The sequence below is a fragment of the Palaemon carinicauda genome, chromosome 1, assembly GCF_036898095.1.
Source record: "Palaemon carinicauda isolate YSFRI2023 chromosome 1, ASM3689809v2, whole genome shotgun sequence".
In the NCBI taxonomy this organism is placed as follows: Eukaryota; Metazoa; Arthropoda; class Malacostraca; order Decapoda; family Palaemonidae; genus Palaemon; species Palaemon carinicauda.
In genome coordinates, this window is record NC_090725.1 from 253,122,000 (window position 1) to 253,140,306 (window position 18,307).

The 18,307-nt window shown below is 39.0% G+C and overlaps 1 protein-coding gene across 4 annotated transcripts in view; it reads right to left on the minus strand.

Annotated features, from left to right (window-relative positions):
• The window catches only part of bchs (WD repeat and FYVE domain containing 3 bchs), a 748,678-nt gene that overhangs the window by 459,384 nt on the left and 270,987 nt on the right, over positions 1 to 18,307 (minus strand). For all 4 annotated transcript variants that reach the window (XM_068389148.1, XM_068389155.1, XM_068389143.1 and 1 more), the window contains exons 23-24: positions 7,740 to 7,888; positions 7,440 to 7,623 (exon numbers count right to left, since the gene is read on the minus strand). In XM_068389148.1, the coding sequence (XP_068245249.1) occupies positions 7,440 to 7,623; positions 7,740 to 7,888 (333 nt within the window). The remainder of the gene's footprint in view (positions 1 to 7,439; positions 7,624 to 7,739; positions 7,889 to 18,307) is intronic.

Consider the following 18,307-nt stretch of genomic DNA (forward strand, 5'->3'; position numbering starts at 1 on the left):
TTCACAACTTGACGTTTATATTCAATTATTCAGAAGATAAACTTCTTTGTATTTTATCAAAGGAAATCACAATAACTTTTAATGCAATGCTACAAAAGTAGAAAGTTAATTTAAAAATTACTTTAGGCCAATGCTTATGAAGTCCTTACTGCTGCAATTCAATGTTGAACTCTCGTTAACACATGTATTGTTGCAGTGTTTTTACAAGGAAATTATCCTTTTTTTATAAAGAGTTATTGAATTAACATTGACCATTCACAGACGAAATTCCTACTGTGACAAATTAATCACAGATACTTATTATCAGATAAAAAGGATGACAGTAGTCGGAATAAAATATATTAACTGGCAACTCCATGAATTTCTAAGAGATTGCATAAAACCAGTCCCAATGTGTCAAGAATCACTATGTTCAGCCGATGGTTGCGACCATGGCTAATGGGGGGGGGGGTTAAGGGTCAAGCCCCTCCCCTGGTAAGCACTGGCTGGAGATGGGGGTGTTAGGGCAACATCCCTCCTCCCTAGTAGGACCCGGCTGGTGATTCAAAGCTGAAGTACAGTCCGAACGGTTGTGTCTTAGAAGCAAAAATCTAAGCTACCAACCACATCAAGCTTCTCTATTGAATCTAGGTGCTTTCATGGTTGAGTATGTTTAGGGTTACAGAGATTTTTCCTTTACATCCTATTGATACTTGCATGGCTTTGTGCATCTTTGTTAATATAATAACAGACTATGATATCAAAATATTTGTTTCCCCATTCCTCGGAATATACATAGATAAGATTGGTAATCCTGTGTTGAACACAAATTTCAAATTGTTTTGGGTCTATAGTTTTAAGTATTTACTATACTTAGAAATAATTCTTGTTACAGTATTTTTTTTATAATTCTTATAAATTCATATATTTGATAATTGTGAAACATTGGATAGCTTTATTTTACTTGACAGAGCTTTCATTATAGGTAAAAATAAGTTTTTGAGATACGTGTTGTAGTTGCCAGTTAGTGAATTTCGAACAAAATCCTCTGAAATTTGTAGCATCGGTTTTGAAGTCAACTGTACACCACCACAGTTTTAGCAAGGGGTCAGGCGTCTGGGTGCTCTTTCAAACTCTTAAGGCATTGAAAAGAAAATTCTTTTCCAAATACAAAAAAATAAGCCTGATCATAAAAATAAATACTGCATATATTACAATCCATTACTCACTATTAATAGCCAAACTGTAAAAGATAAAAATCTTACAATTTAATTTGTAGGCCTACTTTACTTTATCTTACATATGTAATCAAATGCTTAATGGCAACTTTTGTGATGACTTTGTTTCACTTCAACAAAGAATATACATCCAGTTATAACAACACATACTTATGAACAAAATGACAATTTATCATGACCCCAGATCCTAACAAAAGAAGACAACACTGCCTTGAAAATAAAGAAGTTCCTCTAGTGATTCCACCAGAATTAACCAAGCGTCCTAGGTAGCAGAGCAGGTGGAATCCATTCCCGAAGAATTCGACTTTGAACTGAAAGACCTTGCCTGCTAAGTCTAACTGGAGGAATTCCTGCAGGATGGGTGAACCGGGATCTTAAAGTAAACATCTTCAGATCCAGGGTCACAATGAAGGTCTGTGGTATTATCGCTTCCTGATCGTGGACACTGTCTCCATCCTTAAGGGTGTTTGAAGAATGAAGCCGATGTGAACTGAGAGGTCGATAACTGGTCTTCAGCCTCCAGACACCTTCCTTGCTAGAAAGAGTCAACTATAGAAGCCTGGGGAATGGACGTTGGCCTCTTGAAGTACACAACTGAGCAGCATGCATTCATTGCACTTGCTTTCACAGGGCAAATTTTTTTGCCGACCCATGCCGATAAGATGATGATGTTGCCAGATGATGAATTAGTGGAGGTAATGAACGAGAAGAGGTATCAAGACCAGAGAACCTCCACCGTCCATCTCTCTGATTCGTAGAAACACCACCGTGGTGAAAAGAAACTCCATAGCAAAGGCGTTTTTCTTTACCTTTCCCTCTGCCTCTACCTCGACCCTGGATCTGTAGAGAGGAAAGACTGCACAGAAGGGGTTTTGACTATGGAGTGTTAGGGCAACCTCCTCATCTCTGTGTAGCTCTTCAGGTTAGTTGCGAAGCAGATCTCCCTTGACCTGACGTCGAAGGTTAGTGCTGGCGAAAAGGCACCTGCCTCTGAAGGATGAAGTCCTGGGTTTCTTTCCGCCACTTCTATTTCTGCTCGTGGAAAAGCGAAGGCTGCCAAAAAGGATGAGGTAAGACCCTTCTGATAACTGATGCATTTTTGTGGAACCGAGAGGTCACTGCCTCTCAATGCTTCAGCACCCAGTTTGCCCAATGGTTGGCAGCCTGATCCAAGAGAAACTTGACTGCCCTGGCCCCTGTGAGGGCAATGTCCTTAAGAGCTTGCTTCTTGGTTGGGTCAGTAAGATCCTCAGTATCGACGGTGCATCGTTGCCATGCCCATGAACTCCATGCTCAACACTTCCGCTGCCTAGATGGAAACTGGAACCATTGCCAATCATTCTGAAGAGCAGCTACGAGTCAGTGATGCCACTGATGGATCAAGAGGAAGAGGATATGGAAGGGGTTCCTGAGAACGATAGTACTTTCACTGTCAAGGAAGGCAGGAGGGATCAAGCGGGAGGATCTCCCTGCCCTAAGCAGATCTTTGGACCCAGAGACCTGGGTCTCTACTTTGGTTAAGGTCTGGATGGCCAAAATTGACCAACAATAATTTAGTGTGGGTCTAGCGGAGCTGGGGCCACGGCACAAAAGATTAATTGCCACCTTCTTGCCTTTTGCAGGGGATGTTGTTGCTTCTCCGAGGCTGTTTACTTTTGAATAATGCGAAGCACCTAAGGAAAGTGGAGTCTGTCTCCCCCTCTTCTACCTCCAAAGTACCAGGGACTGATAGTTGAGGAAGGTCCCTCCAGAACCTTCCGACTCCGACTACGTCTTTCTTTAAAGGGACATGATTTTCTCTCTGATGCAAAGGTCCCGCTGGAGCATCTTGCTCTAGATTTCTCAATACGTGCAAGTGGGAAAGTCTCGGATCCTGAAGATAGTGTCCTTACTCTACTTCCTATAGATCTGCTAGCAATGTTCTTGGGTCTACTGGTGCCTTATCATCTAGAGATTGACTCTTCGCTGGAGGAGGATGTTCTTCAGAAAACTTAATGGGCAAGAGCCGATAGTTCTCTGTCAGAGAAATCTCTTTTGGAGAAAGTGAACATCTATGGGTATCTCCTCTAGGAAGGGTAACCAGAACTCTGACCCTATTGCACTTCTTAGAGTTGACCTTAATACACACAATGCTGGGTGAAGAGGGTGAAGAAGTGGGATTCTTCCTACTTGGAGCTATCCATCTTGCTTAGAAGAGTGGCTGCATCTCTTCCTCCGTAGGTGAGGATATCTGGAGAGAAGGCTTACCAAGATATCTGAGGAGAAGGCTTACCTGAAGAATGCTTTGCAGGTGGTTGGTAATTTCTAGAAAGAGAAGGGTGACCTGGAGATAGTGCACAAGATCGTGAGACAGGGACCTGGACTGAAAGCGATGACACAGGTGAAGCTCTCCAGGAAGCGCATCTGGAACTGCAAGAAGTTCTACGATGAGGCTGACAATTTGGTGAAGCACTCACTGAGGAAGTTCACTGTCTAGAGGAGAGAAAGGGTAAGGGTCTGGAAATCATTGGATAAGGTCACCTGGATGGCGAGTCATCCTTGGAGGACAAGAGAGACCTCCCCTGAAGGGCTGGCCTAGGCTCCTCCTCTGGAGTGAGAGGATCACGTCAAGTTTGTACAGCAACCAGGCGAATATGCTTCGAAGAGCAATGCTCAAATGGTGAGCTCCTGGAGGGGAAGAGTAATCCACTCGCTGAAGCAATGACAATTCCACAGAAGAAACCCTTTCTGGTACAACTCAGGAACATAAATGGTGGTCTACCCTTAAATCTGCACTCTTTGGTGTTGATGCAACAGATCCTCCTTTACTTAAACCAGATGGCTCAGTCACTCACTGTCCAAAGGAAAAGGCAACCCTTTTGGCTGATGTTTTTGACAGTAAACAAAGTAATGAAAAACTTGAACTTCCTCATTCCTGTTTTCCTGAGGCTAAACTAACTAGTTTAGCTTTTTGATCTCATGAGATTAAAACTCTGCTGATGGACCTTGATGCTTATGGAGGTGTAGACCCAAATGGTATTTTTCCTTTGTTTTTTATAAAGACAGCAGATTTCTTAGCTTCAAAGTTATCTGTTATTTTGCGCAAGTTAGCAAGCACAGGAGCTTTTAGCACTTGTTGGAGAATTGGTAATGTTACTCCTCTATGTAAATGTGTTTGTTGTAGCTCAAGTCCCACTGATTACCGCCCAATTTCCATAACTCCCATATTATCTAAAGTTTTTGAACGTCTTCTGGCAAAACGTCTTAATAGGTTTGCTGAAGGTAATCATCTATTCCCTAGTTTGCAATTTGGTTTTCGTAAAGGCCTTGGAGCATGCGATGCCCTTCTTACAATCTCCAATGCTGTACAGAAATCCCTTGATTGTGGTCAGGAAGTTCGTATGATTGGCCTTGATTTTAGTGCTGCCTTTGACCATGTTAATCATGAGGCCCTTATTTTCAAACTCAAACAGTTGGGAGTGGGTGAGTCATTTCTTATCATTATTATTGATTTTCTAAGTAATAGATCTCAAAGAGTTGTTGTTGATGGTCACCATAGTGAGTATAGGAATGTGATATCCAGTGTTCCACAGGGTAGTGTTCTTGGCCCATTACTTTTCATACTATATACACATGACATGTGGTTTGGCCTAGAAAACAAGCTTGTTGCATATGCAGATGATGCTACTCTCTTTGCATCAATTCCATCCCCTGAATGTAGATCTGGGGTTGGTGAATCCATTAATAGAGATTTAGCTAAAATTAGTGCATGGTGCAAATTATGGGGTATGAAGTTGAATCCTAACAAAACTCAAAGTATGATTGTAAGTAGGTCAAGGATGGTGGCTCCTCAACATCCGGATCTCAGTATTGATAAGGTTTCTTCAAATTTGTATGACTCTTTTAGAATTTTAGGTGTGATTCTCGACAGCAAATTTACTTTTGAGAAACACATTAGGTCTGTGTCTTCTTCAATTGCACAAAAAATTGGCTTATTGAGAAAGTCTTATCAGATTTTTGGTGATCAATCTATTCTGAAGAAGTGTTTTAATTCTTTCATTCTACCTTGTTTTGAGTATTGTTCTCCTGTCTGGTGTTCAGTTGCTGATTCTCATCTTAATTTGTTGGACAGAAACTTACGGTCTATTAAATTTTTTATTCCTGATCTAGATACTGTATTAATCTTTGTCACCGTAGTTCAATTAGTTCATTATGCATGTTGCATAAGATTTTTCATAACTCTGACCATCCTTTACATTCAGATCTCCCTGGACAATTCTATCCTGTTCGTAATACTAATAGCCAGGCCTTCTCCATCATGAAGCTCAATACTACACAGTATTCTAGAAGTTTTACTCCAGTGTTGTGGAATGATCTTCCTAATCGGGTAGTTGAATCAGTAGAACTTCAAAAGTTCATAGTTGGAGCAAATGTTTTCATGTTGACCAGGCTGACATGAGTCTTTTTATAGTTTATATATGACATATCTGTTTTTGACGTTGTTAATAGTTTATATAGGACATATCTGTATTAACATTGTTACTGTTTCTAGAATGATTTATCGTTAATTTATTCTCATCATTTATTTATTTCCTTATTTCCTTTCCTCACTGAACTATTTTTCCCTATTAGAGCCCTTGGGCTTATAGCATCTTGCTTTTCTGACTAGGGTTGTAGCTTGGCAAGTAATAATAATAATAATAATAATAATAAAAAGGGTGGGCCGAGTAGCTCAAGAGACAGGATCAAACACATCCTCTGCAGGCGCCATGGGGACAACTGAAGATTCCTAGGCAGACGGTGGCATGGCGATGACCTCTGACGAGCTTCTGGAAGCCAGAAACTGCTGCCACTTGTCCTGCGAAGGGGAACCTTGGATATCCAAGGAGAGTTACAACATATGCAGAGTATCAGACCTCTGAAAAGACGAGGGCTCCCACTGAGGTGGTAGTTCCGCAGTTTCATTAGGGGAAACGGACGGACCTCCCTGCCCAAGGGCTTGCCCTAAGGTTAAAAGAGCACCACTCTTACTCGATTGGCCCCCAGAGGAAGCCAAAGAAGAAGAGTCAGAAGAAGTAGTATCAGGGGTGGATGAAGCCGCCCAGGCCTTCTTCCACTTCGAGGATGACCTCGAAGCCAAAGAATCTCTTGTAGGCTTCTCTTTCCTCCTCCTGCCATACTTCTACCACTAGGAAGATGGCCACTACCTACACTAATCTCACAAGGAAACTTCAGAACACGTGTACCCTTGGCACTGAGGACAAAACAAATGAGGATCAACCTTAGAGGAACTCACGAAAGTACCGCAGGTCTTCGGCGGTACTTCCTGACATTTCTATATAACTGGAGGCATACTTGAAGCAACAATCACTAAAGCAAACATACTGGAATAAAGAAAAAGAAACTATTAAAAAATCTGCCAATACAGAGCTCTAGCCAGTGCTCTCTGACAACTGAGTTCTAAGTGAATGGTCTGTGAGCAGGCAGGGGTGGTCACTTCTTCACCGCTACCAATAAGTAATTACTTGTCGATTGTTATGCGTCGTTAAATTTTTAACCGACGAGTTCCAGCTTCACTGTTTTCTATCTTCCTAAAATAAAGGAAGAAGGTTTGTATTCATGTAGGAATACTGCAAATAGTGGTAGAAGGTTTTTTGTGACATGAGTATGCCAGCAATAACTAAAAGGATGCACCTTTTTAGTGCTGTGCATGGCGTCACTAATAGCGGATGACTTTCAGCTACTTAAGTGATGTAGCAAGTTCAAATGAGCCTGAAGTTCTCAGTCTCTCCTTAACACACTGAGTCCATGCTTCGCACATAGAGACACTAGCCCTAGAGCAGAGAAAACAATATTTCTTTGGCAATCAGGTTGTATTAGATTTCTTGTTCTAACCTTTAACAGGAAAGTTCTTGGATACCCCACAGCACCGGTCCGAAAATAAGTTTTTCCTTCATCAAAACTACTTTTTTTCTACTTAAACTGTTATCATTTAAGCTTATTATGAAATAAGAAAAATTAAATACAACAGCTACTTGAGAGAGAGAGAGAGAGAGAGAGAGAGAGAGAGAGAGAGAGAGAGAGAGAGAGAGAGGAGAGAGAGAGAGAGAGAGAGAGAGAGAGAGAGCGTGCATGCATGTGAATAGATAGATCTATAGCTATAATCACAACATTCAACTAAGAACAAACTGTATCACTGAAAATAAAGCATTATAACAGGTCATTATTTAATCAATGTCTTACCCAATAGTACTGAGCATCCTCCAACATTATCTAGCATGGCTGCAACAGGTCTGGGACAAAAAACTCTTACACCAAGGTAGCCAATGACTACCCCTCCTAAGGAACGAGAGGGCCCACTTAGATGACCAGCAGAATTGTGAAGAACACGGATGGGAGTAGCATTTTCATGTGAAGACATACCAAGCTGTCAAGACAGATGTTCCATCAAACTTCAAACACCTTGATTCTTTTGTAGTTCTTGAATATTATAAGTACAATACAGCAATATCAAATCAATAGAACCAATATGACTATACTGACCTGCTTGGCTATACTTTTGTTATCTTGCTTTGAATACATTTTCCTGATTTTGTTGAGGGTTAGATGAGAGGTTGCTGATGCATTTAATCCAAATATAACCTTCTCTTCTGCAACACTGTTAACAGACTGTGAGCTCTGACCATCCAATCCTAAAAAATAATACAAATTGCCATGTCAAGTATCATCAATGCATACTAAAATAAAGAATAAGATGAATAAATGATGTAGGATTAACAGAATACTTACATAAAATATACATAATTGGTTAGAAAATCATTATTATTATCATTATTACTTGCCAAGCTATAACCTTAGTTGGAAAAGCAGGATGGTATAAGCCCAAGGGCTCCAACAGGGAAAATAATGCAGTGAGGAAAGGAAATAAGCTAAAAGAGAAGTAATAAACAATTTAAATAAAATATTTAAAAACAAACATTAACAACATTAAAATAAATCTGTCATATATAAACTATAAAAACTTAAAACAAACAAGAGGAAGAGAAATAAGATAGAATAGTGTCCCCAAGTGTACCCTCAAGCAAGAGAACTCTATGCCAAGACAGTGGAAGACCATGGTACATATGCTATGGCACTAACTAAGAATAGAGAACAAAGGTTTAATTTTGGAGTGTACTTCTCCTAGAAGAGTTGCTTAACATAGCTAAAAAGTCTCTTCTACCCTTACCAAGAAGAAAGTAGCCACTGAACACAGTGCAGTAGTTGACCTCTTGAGGGAAGAAGAATTGTTAGGTAATCTCAGTGTTGTCAGGTGTATGAGGACAAAGGAGAATATGTAAAGAATAGGCCAGACTATTTGGTGTATGTGTAGGCAAAGGGAATATCAGCTGTAACCAGAGAGATGGATCCCATGTAGTACTGTCTGGCTAGTCAAAGGATCCAATAACTCTCTAGCAGTAGTATCTCAACGGGTGGCTGGTGCCCTGGCCATCCTACTACCTAAGTCTTTAGCTTGTTCATTACTTCACAGCACAAAACACTGTTTTAGTTATTCAAAACTCACCCCAACATTAAGAAAGCTAGGTCTAACATAAAACTAATCAACTACCTCCTAAAACAAAAAAAATCTGTTTGATGTAGAAAAAGATCACCTGATGGCTGGATATCCATATCATCCAAGTGACCCAATGAGCTCTAGGTTTCATAAAGTGAAAAACTTCACAGCTAAAATAAATCAATATGCTTGAGAACCAAGACATGCAATGCAAATTATGGTTTTGTAGTGAAAAAAAAAATTATTAAGAAAGTACATTTGTTACAACACATTTAAAATTATCTCAAATCTTAATTTAGATAAAATGGATGGGCTGCTGAAGAAAACCTCTAGAATTACAGGAGTTGCTGAGGATAGGAAACAGCAAAATGTTAACTGAACTAAGATTTATAAGTAATCTAAGGTAAACCAGAAGTTTCAATGCAAGGTTGAAAAGGTAAACCAGAAGTTTCAATGCAAGGTTGAAAAGGTAAACCAGAAGTTTTAATGCAAGGTTGAAACCTTATAATGATGTTAACTAGGACTCGTTTCATGTCAAGCCCATCAGTCATGAAGTCTTTCTTCATGGTCGCAATAGCCACAGACACTTGTCTTTTATTATTTTGTAAACAGGGGCAGATTTGCTCAGAGCAACTGTTTAAAAATAAGTATTTTTCACCCATAAGTAGAAGTAGATAACACAATAACTTTCATTAGATTCCCTGTCTACAGACAGTAAACATCCAAGCTCAATGAGATTTTTATCAGTTTTGCTTTACCAACAATAATTTGTGCTTCCTTCTTTTCAATTCTTTCCACCATTGTCAAGTACACTTCCTTCTTATTCCTTTTTCATAAAAAAGGCAAGTAATTAATAAGTGATTACTGTACTTACAAGGAACTGTCTTTGCCCAATTCCTTTAAACATTCAAGCTCATGTTTTTCTTTTAATTTTAATCTTTGCTCTGTGTTGTGCATAATTAAATACATTATTCCTTTCAGAACTGATTTTAATATGAGTCTTATATAACTGTAATAAAAAAAGATGTTTTTTCATTCAATGAAAAGGGCAAATTCTATGTAGAATTACTTTCCTTGGCTTTCTTTGTATTTTGTACAATTACTGTTTTGCCCAAATATTTACCCGGTCTCATTCTGCTGCCCATTACTGGTAATTGTAATATTTGCTTTTTTTTTTCAGGAGTAAAAGTGTCTTGCATATTCATGCTTATAGCATTTCTATCATATGCATATTTTGAGTCACTTTCTCAGTTGAAATCATAAACAAACAAAGAAATTGACCATGAAGGATCACTGTACATTAAAAGATAGTCACGGTTCCCAAAATCCCACATTCCCAATTTGGAACTTGTTTAATATGTGCTGCAGCTTTGTGATGTATTGAGTTGTGAATAAATAACATCTTTAATATCCTCTTACCGTAAGCATGCTTACGAGAATGTCAGAGTTTGCCAGGTGCAGCAGCCACCCTTGTTGAGTTCCACTCATCAAGACCAGCGCTGTTTTTCAAGTCTCACTTCCAATAGGACTGTCATCCAACTCAATCAGATCACTTTGTTTACAAAAATCAGAGGATATAAAAGGCACATAAGTTCAATGGTTCTGCTACTGAAGCTTTGGCTTTATCAGCTTTGAAATCTTTAACTTCATGGCAAGCCACTGGATTTTCATCTCAACTTACCACTAGACACTTTCTTTGCTATCTCTTCCCTGTGGCCAACTTGTTTTGAGAAATGGGAAACGAAGCATCTCTTCTCTTCAAAATCCAGTTGGCCCACTGGTTTGCTGACTGGTGAGCCAGGAAGGCCACTGCTTTCCCACTGGATAGTACAAGACTCGTGTAGTTCTCCAAAGACTCAGGGGTTGATAAACCCGCTGACTTGGCCAAGTATATCACTGTACCTGATTACTGGTCAAGTCTAGAGACAGCTTACAGGGAGGCCATGGCAAACAATTTCATGGCCGACTCATAGGTCGAAATGGATGTATCTTCCGCATCGAGTCTCTCCAAGGAGAGTTCCCCTGTCAATGGGTATCCTGATGGGTCCAACTGCAGGGTAGATGCAGCATGCTCCAGTGCATATAACCTTTTCTACCTCCAGATTGGAGGGGCCAAGATCTTATTTGACCAGCTGGATTCAAGAGTTCTCAGAAACAGATCCATAGATTTAATCATCAACTCGATTCAAGGCCAAACCAAACAAATCAGACTAGCAGCAGCTCCAAAGGTGGTCTCAACACTTGAGGGGCACCGAAGTGCCGATTAATGACTGAGGTTCTCCCCAAAGGTGGCGCCAAGGTTGTCTCCCTTAGGACATTGCACTCACCTGTAATTGCAATGATATCTGACCCGAGATTGCCGGCCTCCGTTAGCACCAGTCCAAAGTCTGATGTCTTAGGGGCAGACAAATCTCGAGTAACCTCATGCCCCGCCGAGGTAGAGGATACAGCAGGATGCTATGGTGATTCCTTCACTCTGGTGTCTTAGGGGTATACAAATCTCAAGTAACCTCTTGCCCAGCCAGGATAGAGGATACAGCAAGTTGCTATAGTGATTCCTTCACTCCCCTTAAATACATTTGTTCTGTCAAATGAATAGAACCAGGAATGCAATCAGTGTCAAAGAAGGGTGAAAAAAAGCCAACAACAGCAGGGGAAAAATCCATGGCACTCATCATGGCAGAGACGGAAGGAATAACACGTACACCAATGTCCGGGATGATTAAGTTTCAATGAATGAGCTTTCAGAAATGAATAAAATAAATGTCCCATGCTTCCATTTATACACCAAACATTCAAAGTTACAAATATTTTGATCAATAATTTGTAGCATTAACATTTATTAATCTAAAAAAGTAAGAGAACATAATAAAAGTATCTTTAGTAATGTTATAATCATTGCATAAATGCATACAGCTACAATAGAAACTAAACAAAATGCAGCTATTTTGCTATGAACAATCAAATCTGGTAACAGTTGTTTCACTTGTATTTCAATTATCAGACAATAGTAAATAATTGCCGTAATAATATCACAAATTTAAGTAGAATAAGACTTATTGCATTATACTCTTATTCGTCCTAGACAAAATATCAGCAATATATACTTCCAAATATAAACAACAAGCTGTGGCTGAAGGTGAAAAAACATTGTTCATAGCTGCTAAGCTGTTTAAAATCAGGGAAAGCACTGTCTGGAACTGGAAGGAAAAATGAAAAAATTGTGTTTCGCTATACAGTGAACCCTCGCTACTTCGCGGTTCGACCATCGCGGATTCACCACTTCGCGGATTTTTTCCATAATCCATATATATACAGTAATATAAATATATATATATATATATATATATATATATATATATATATATATATATATATATGTATGCATGTATTTATGTATATATGAATGTATGTATATATGTAGGTATGTATATGTGTATGTATATATACACACACACACACACACACACATATATATATATATATATATATATCTAAAGTAGGAAGATGTGATGTAGTTCTAAGGGAAAAGTATGGGAAATATGTCCGGGTAATAAGCAAAGCTCTACCTCCAGTTTGTTTCTTCATTATGATCAGAGATAAACGTAAACAAAACATTGGTTGCCATTTTTTATCGGGCTTTTTAGCGTGTTTAGGAAACGCATGATATAAAATCGCCTTTAATATTTGTGCCTGTTTTAGTTTAGGGTACTGTAGTACATGCATTAAGTGTTCTGTACATTAAAGGGTAGTTTGTTAACAGAACTACGTACAATGGAAGGTTTTAAAAGTCTGAATATACATGTTGAATAAATAGGTAAATATGGTGTCACTACTTCGCGGATTTTCACCTATTGCGGCCGGGTCTGGAACCTATCTACCGCGATAAACGAGGGTTCACTGTAACCCGATCTTAGATAAGACTGAAATTTCTGAGTTTATAGTAAGCGCAAGATGGCGTATTCTGTATATGAAAAGATAAACCAAATTGCACAAAAACTACCAAATGATTTGAATGAAAAATTAGTAATTTTCTACACAAACCTAAATAATAGTAATTATCATGTATCGGCAACATGAATTAAACTCGGTAAATTTTGATATGCCATATAAATTGCGAGTCAATAATAAATAAAATATGATAAAGTATTTTAAATAAAACTATTCACCATACTATCATAAAATTAAAGTTTAAGCATTAATTGTTTCTTTTGGGAAATAAAAACAGATCCTTTGGAAGTTTGCCTTAATCAACTGATTGGGAAAGCATAAACAGTCCATATCCACATATTAATGAAAACAAAGTTAAAGATTAATATTGGCTGTTTTTATTTCTTTATATGAATTCAATATGTGAATGTCACATGCATTATTGTTGCATACTGTGAAGCTAAAACATCAATTTTATCAAAACCTTATTCACATCAAATATATCTGTTCTTTCGTTTGTCTAAGGGTTCCATATAATGTTGGGCATCTTAAACAAAAGAACAGCTGTATCTGATATAAACAAGATTTTGATAAAACGGATGCTTCACTTAATTGTATTTAATAATAATGAATGTAATATTCACATAGTATTGTATTAAGAAATAAAAACAGCTAATATTCTTTTTCATTGTTTTCATTTCCATGTTGATGGACACTACCGTCTATGCTTTCCAGATCAACTGATTAAGGCAAACTGCCAAAAGATCTTTTCATTTCCCAAAAGAAGTAATTAATGCTTGAACTATAATTCTATCATACTATGGTAGTTCTATTTCAAATACTTTCCTCTCAAATTTTATTTTCTGTACAGTTTAATGGCATATCAAAGTTTCATTTTTACTACACTTGCTTTTCACCTTTTTTTTACATTCATTCATTATGTGTTTGGATTATAATTATTTCCTTTAGTGAATTTATGAGTTACTCGGATCAGTAATTTGTAACTGAGGTTATTATCAATTTTAAAATTATAGAATTAAATTTTTTTTTTTTTCATTTTGTGAATTATAATTAGTAGATAATGTTTGTCTTGCTTGTGCTTTTCAGACAGCGGCTAACTGTGTTTCCTAATTCCACAATATCATTTTCTTTTACTTTTGAAGGGACACTACTGTATTGAATATATCACTGTGGAATTTTAATTTTTCTTTTTTGCTACTCAAAGAAAATAATATACTTTCTAAACTGCTGTTGTCTGGTTATTATTACCTTACTTAATGTTGATAAAACTAATTTTTTTCAGGTATTCTATTTCATTACTGTATATTAAGCCATGTATTGGGAAACAGTGAACTTTGATGATCTCATAGGAATGTATCTAAATGTTTATAATGGAAGTCAATGGGGAACTGCACTTCAATGAATGAATTCTCAAATAACAAACGCTTTTTCAGGAACATATCGCATTCGTGTAACAGAACATTGGTGTACTCTTCCCTCTGCTGATAACGGAGGGGGACAGGGAAATGGTCCCTTCAACCCCAACTGGTTATTCCATTCCTGGCTTGACAGCCTCAAGTGGTGCCATTCTCTCTATTTTCTTTACAGGAGCATCAGGGGTTGAGGGTTGACGAGGATTCCAGCATAAAGGTAGCAAATGAGATGTAATTCAACAAAGTTCTTCCATCAACTGGGGAACAGACAGTGTACGAGGTTGTACACTCGTGTCCCACTTGTCTACCGAGGATACCCGAGTACAGTCAAGTCTCGTTATTCGCGATAGTTATGTTACAAACACAGGCACGATTAGTGAATTTTCACGAATAAACACTACACTAGGGTGGGCTAACTCCTAACCTAAATAGTCACTGCCCCTTGCCACAAACGGGTGCCTGAGCTGATGATTAACACAGTAAATACTGCCCTTATATTGTTTTAATTTGGTTTCTACAACAGTTTATAATCATATGTACAGTGTACGGTACATTTGCACACGTGTAAACTATGTACTGGACACAGTAAGGTTACAGTACAGTATTGTGCTCAGGTAAAGTTTACCAGTCATCATCATCCCCTTAATGTTCTGTATAACAAAAGTTTTTCCTATCTAGTGATACTGTACTGTAACCTAATATTCACTGATACTTACTTGTTTACTTGTTTTGGGTTTAAATCCAACCCTCCACTGAAGTCGAGTGAACTACTTCTCGGGCGGGTCCATATTAATCATCTAACGAAACATTTTCATTATAACTTATACAATTCTTTGATTGTAGCATCTTCCAAATCATATGATCTTGTGAAAAGTAATGTCTTTAGTTTCTTCTTAAATTCAATTGCTCCCTTTAGGTCCTTCATTTCAGTTGGCAGTTTATTATGATGTCTAGGCGCACAGTAGCTAAAAGCCCTTTCACCAAATTTACTATTTGTTCTTGGTTCAGATAGCCTATGTTTGTCACTCATGTGTCTTGTGTTAACATTTGTTTCTAGTTCTAGTTTATTCAGGCATTCTTTTAGATATTTTGGTTCATTTTGGTTCAGTATCTTAAACGTTAGTAAGAGTAGCTTGTATTCAATTCTCGCATTTACCGGTAGCCAGTGTAATTCAATTAGTGCAGGGGTAACTCTTTCCCTATTGTGTAGTCCTTTTATTAATCTAGAGGCTCTGTTTTGTACTCTCTGGATTTTCTTCAGCTGATAATTTGGTAAGCCATAGAACTGTACTGTACATTACTATAATATATGTACAGTAATATTACCAGAGTACAGCTTAACTGTAATTACTTTAAGTGTTCTGTGTTTTCGTTCAAGACCCGTAGCCTACGCGGCTACTCTAGAAGCATGATGCAACTTCTTATGTGTTGTCTCTTGCGCAGTATGTTATCTATACTTTCGTAAACAGAAAAACAGCTTATTTTATAAACTAAAAACTTGAATCTCTCAATAATAATTGCTTTTTTTAAATATATAAACAAAAACTGTGCATTCGATTACTTTTCAACAGCTGAGATCTCTCTCTCTCTCTCTCTCGCTCTCTCTCTCTCTCTCTCTCTCTCTCTCTCTCTCTCTCTCTCTCTCTCTCTCTCTCTCTCTCTCTCTCATTTTGGAAGCATTATTGAATTCTAAAAAATTATTATTTAAATAGTTAATAAAATATTTATGTACTTTTGTTTTAGATTTCAGGTGTATTTTATCAATCTAAGTATTTTGGGTACTGTGATCAGATCAACAAAAGGACATAAAAGTTTTATTAAAGCACAATTAACTATTTAAATAACCGTAATTTTCTGAAGTGTAATAATGCTTCTGAAATTAAATCAAATATTTAGAGAGAGAGAGAGAGAGAGAGAGAGAGAGAGAGAGAGAGAGAGAGATGAATGATTTGAAGTTGGATAAGGGGGAGAGAGAGAAAGAGAGAGAGAGAGAGAGAGAGAGAGAGAGAGAGAGAGAGAGAGAGAGAGAGAGATATGTATGATTTGAAGTTGAATAAGGGAGAACACACACTCACACTCACACTCACACTCACACTCACTCTCTCTCTCTCTCTCTCTCTCTCTCTCTCTCTCTCTCTCTCTCTCTCTCTCTCTCTCTCTCTCTCAATGAAATCTTTGTTTCTTTGCTAAGTCTCTACTGAGACACTGTAATCAAGCACCAAGGAGCTAAAAACTATAAAAAATCGTGCATCAGCGACATGAATTTAACTCCAGTTAACGTCATGCGACTCAACTCACAGTACAAGTAAATAAAATATGAGAGAAGCATTTCAAATAATACTATTGGAATTAATATACTAGTTGGAAAATGATAGATCAAGTAATAATTGTTTCTTTTAGTAAATATGAAATATCTTTCGGTAGCATACCTTAATAATAAGAGAGTTATTTGATCTGAAAATGACAAATTCGAAGATAATTTGTATTTTTCCTAACCATACAAACCTTAGCTATTTACAAAGGGTTATTACTTTTAGCGTAGCTGAAATGGCGAGCCATTAGAATTTAACGAGGGTGTATTACCCCCGCGCTAGTTAGCGGGGGGGTAGGGGAGTGGTAGCTAGCTACCCCTCCTCCCCCTCACACACAGGTGAATACTCACTTTCACTTAGAGGTAGGACTTGTCTTGGGGGACAGGGCTGGCGGGCAAATATGTGTAAATAGCTAAGGTTTGTATGGTTAGGAAAAATACAAATTATCTTCGAATTTGTCATTTGTTCCGTAACCGAAATACAAACCACGCTATTTACAAAGGGTGACTTATCCCTTAGGAAGGGTGGAAAGTCCCCAGCCATACTGGCTTTGGCTTTACCCGGGGACTCAGAATCCGAGTGAGTCGCACTCGAGAAAAGGAGTCCCTGCACCTCACAAGTTCCTTGCACCGCAAGGAACCATGTGGCCTACGTAAGCTTGTGTGTGAAGGAAGAAGTGTGACCCGTCTTAGGCAGTTGACCTGGAGTTCCAGAAGGAACTCTGGGTTAAGACGTTCCCAATACCACCTCGTCAGGGTATGGGGGACGCGACAGTATTGACTCAATACTTGGAACACAAGGAAGCATGGTTTACCTGCAGAGGTTCGAGGTCAGCTATGCAGAGACCAGGATGCTGCTTCCCCGTAGAGGGGATGATGAAGAAAGAAGTAAGGGCCAGACATACTTCTTTCGTTCATGCAGACTAAAACCTGATAACAATGCCCTCAACCTTCTGCTACCTGTCCAAAAAGGAGCCTGAGGTTAGACCAGCTGTTGTGTAGCCACCACAGAGCGATAGAAAACGTATCGAGACTCCTGTGGGTCACGCCCTGCAGGAAGCGGGCTGCGAAGGTCATCAGACGCTTCCAGACTCCAGCTTGTAGCACCTGCGTCACAGAGTAGTATTACTCGAAGGCGAGGGACGTTGCGATGTATCCAACATCGTGCTGTAGGGCGACGTGACGGGGGAGGGTCTGAAGACAGGTCGAGATGAATGTCCTTGAGTCCGGGCTGAAGAGGTATACTGGTGACTCTCCCCCCATGTCCTCCTTGTGTTCCCAAATCGGCTGCAACTGAGGCCAAACTGCAGCTGTTCCCAGCGCTAACCTCTCGATTCCTGTACTGGCAAGAAAGAGAAGGTCTTGGGACATCAGACACAGAATGGAGACTCAAAATCTTGAATGAATCGGACCGAAGGGTCGGGACCCTCAGATTCTGAGTCTAGCCAACAACTCAGGAGCGAGCCTGAATGTTGCCTTCCCCTCTTCCTTAGAAAGGGGGGGAGTAGTAAGAGACCAAGAAGATTGCTTACACACTGGCCGTGGCCAGAGTGAGCAGAAGACCCAGGGCGGAATACAATCCGAGGCCTGTCGTAAAAGGGTCTTGAGAAGATCTCTTAAAGGACTAAAAGTCCGAGCCATGCTCCAAGTTGGAGGTCTTCCTCCGACTAGGGCAGGGACGATCGTAGCTTCGCATGAGCGAGGATAGATCCAGCGGGCAGGAAAAAGTTATTCCTTTAAGCCTGAAGGTCAGGGAAAGGCTGAGCGACAGGCTTCATTGCCAAGAGCGGAAAGGAGTTTCCTCCCGCCGAAAGGCAATAAGACCGTTATTGCTGGAGAAGAGGCCTCACGGGAAGAGGTATATCTCCCACGGCACCAACCA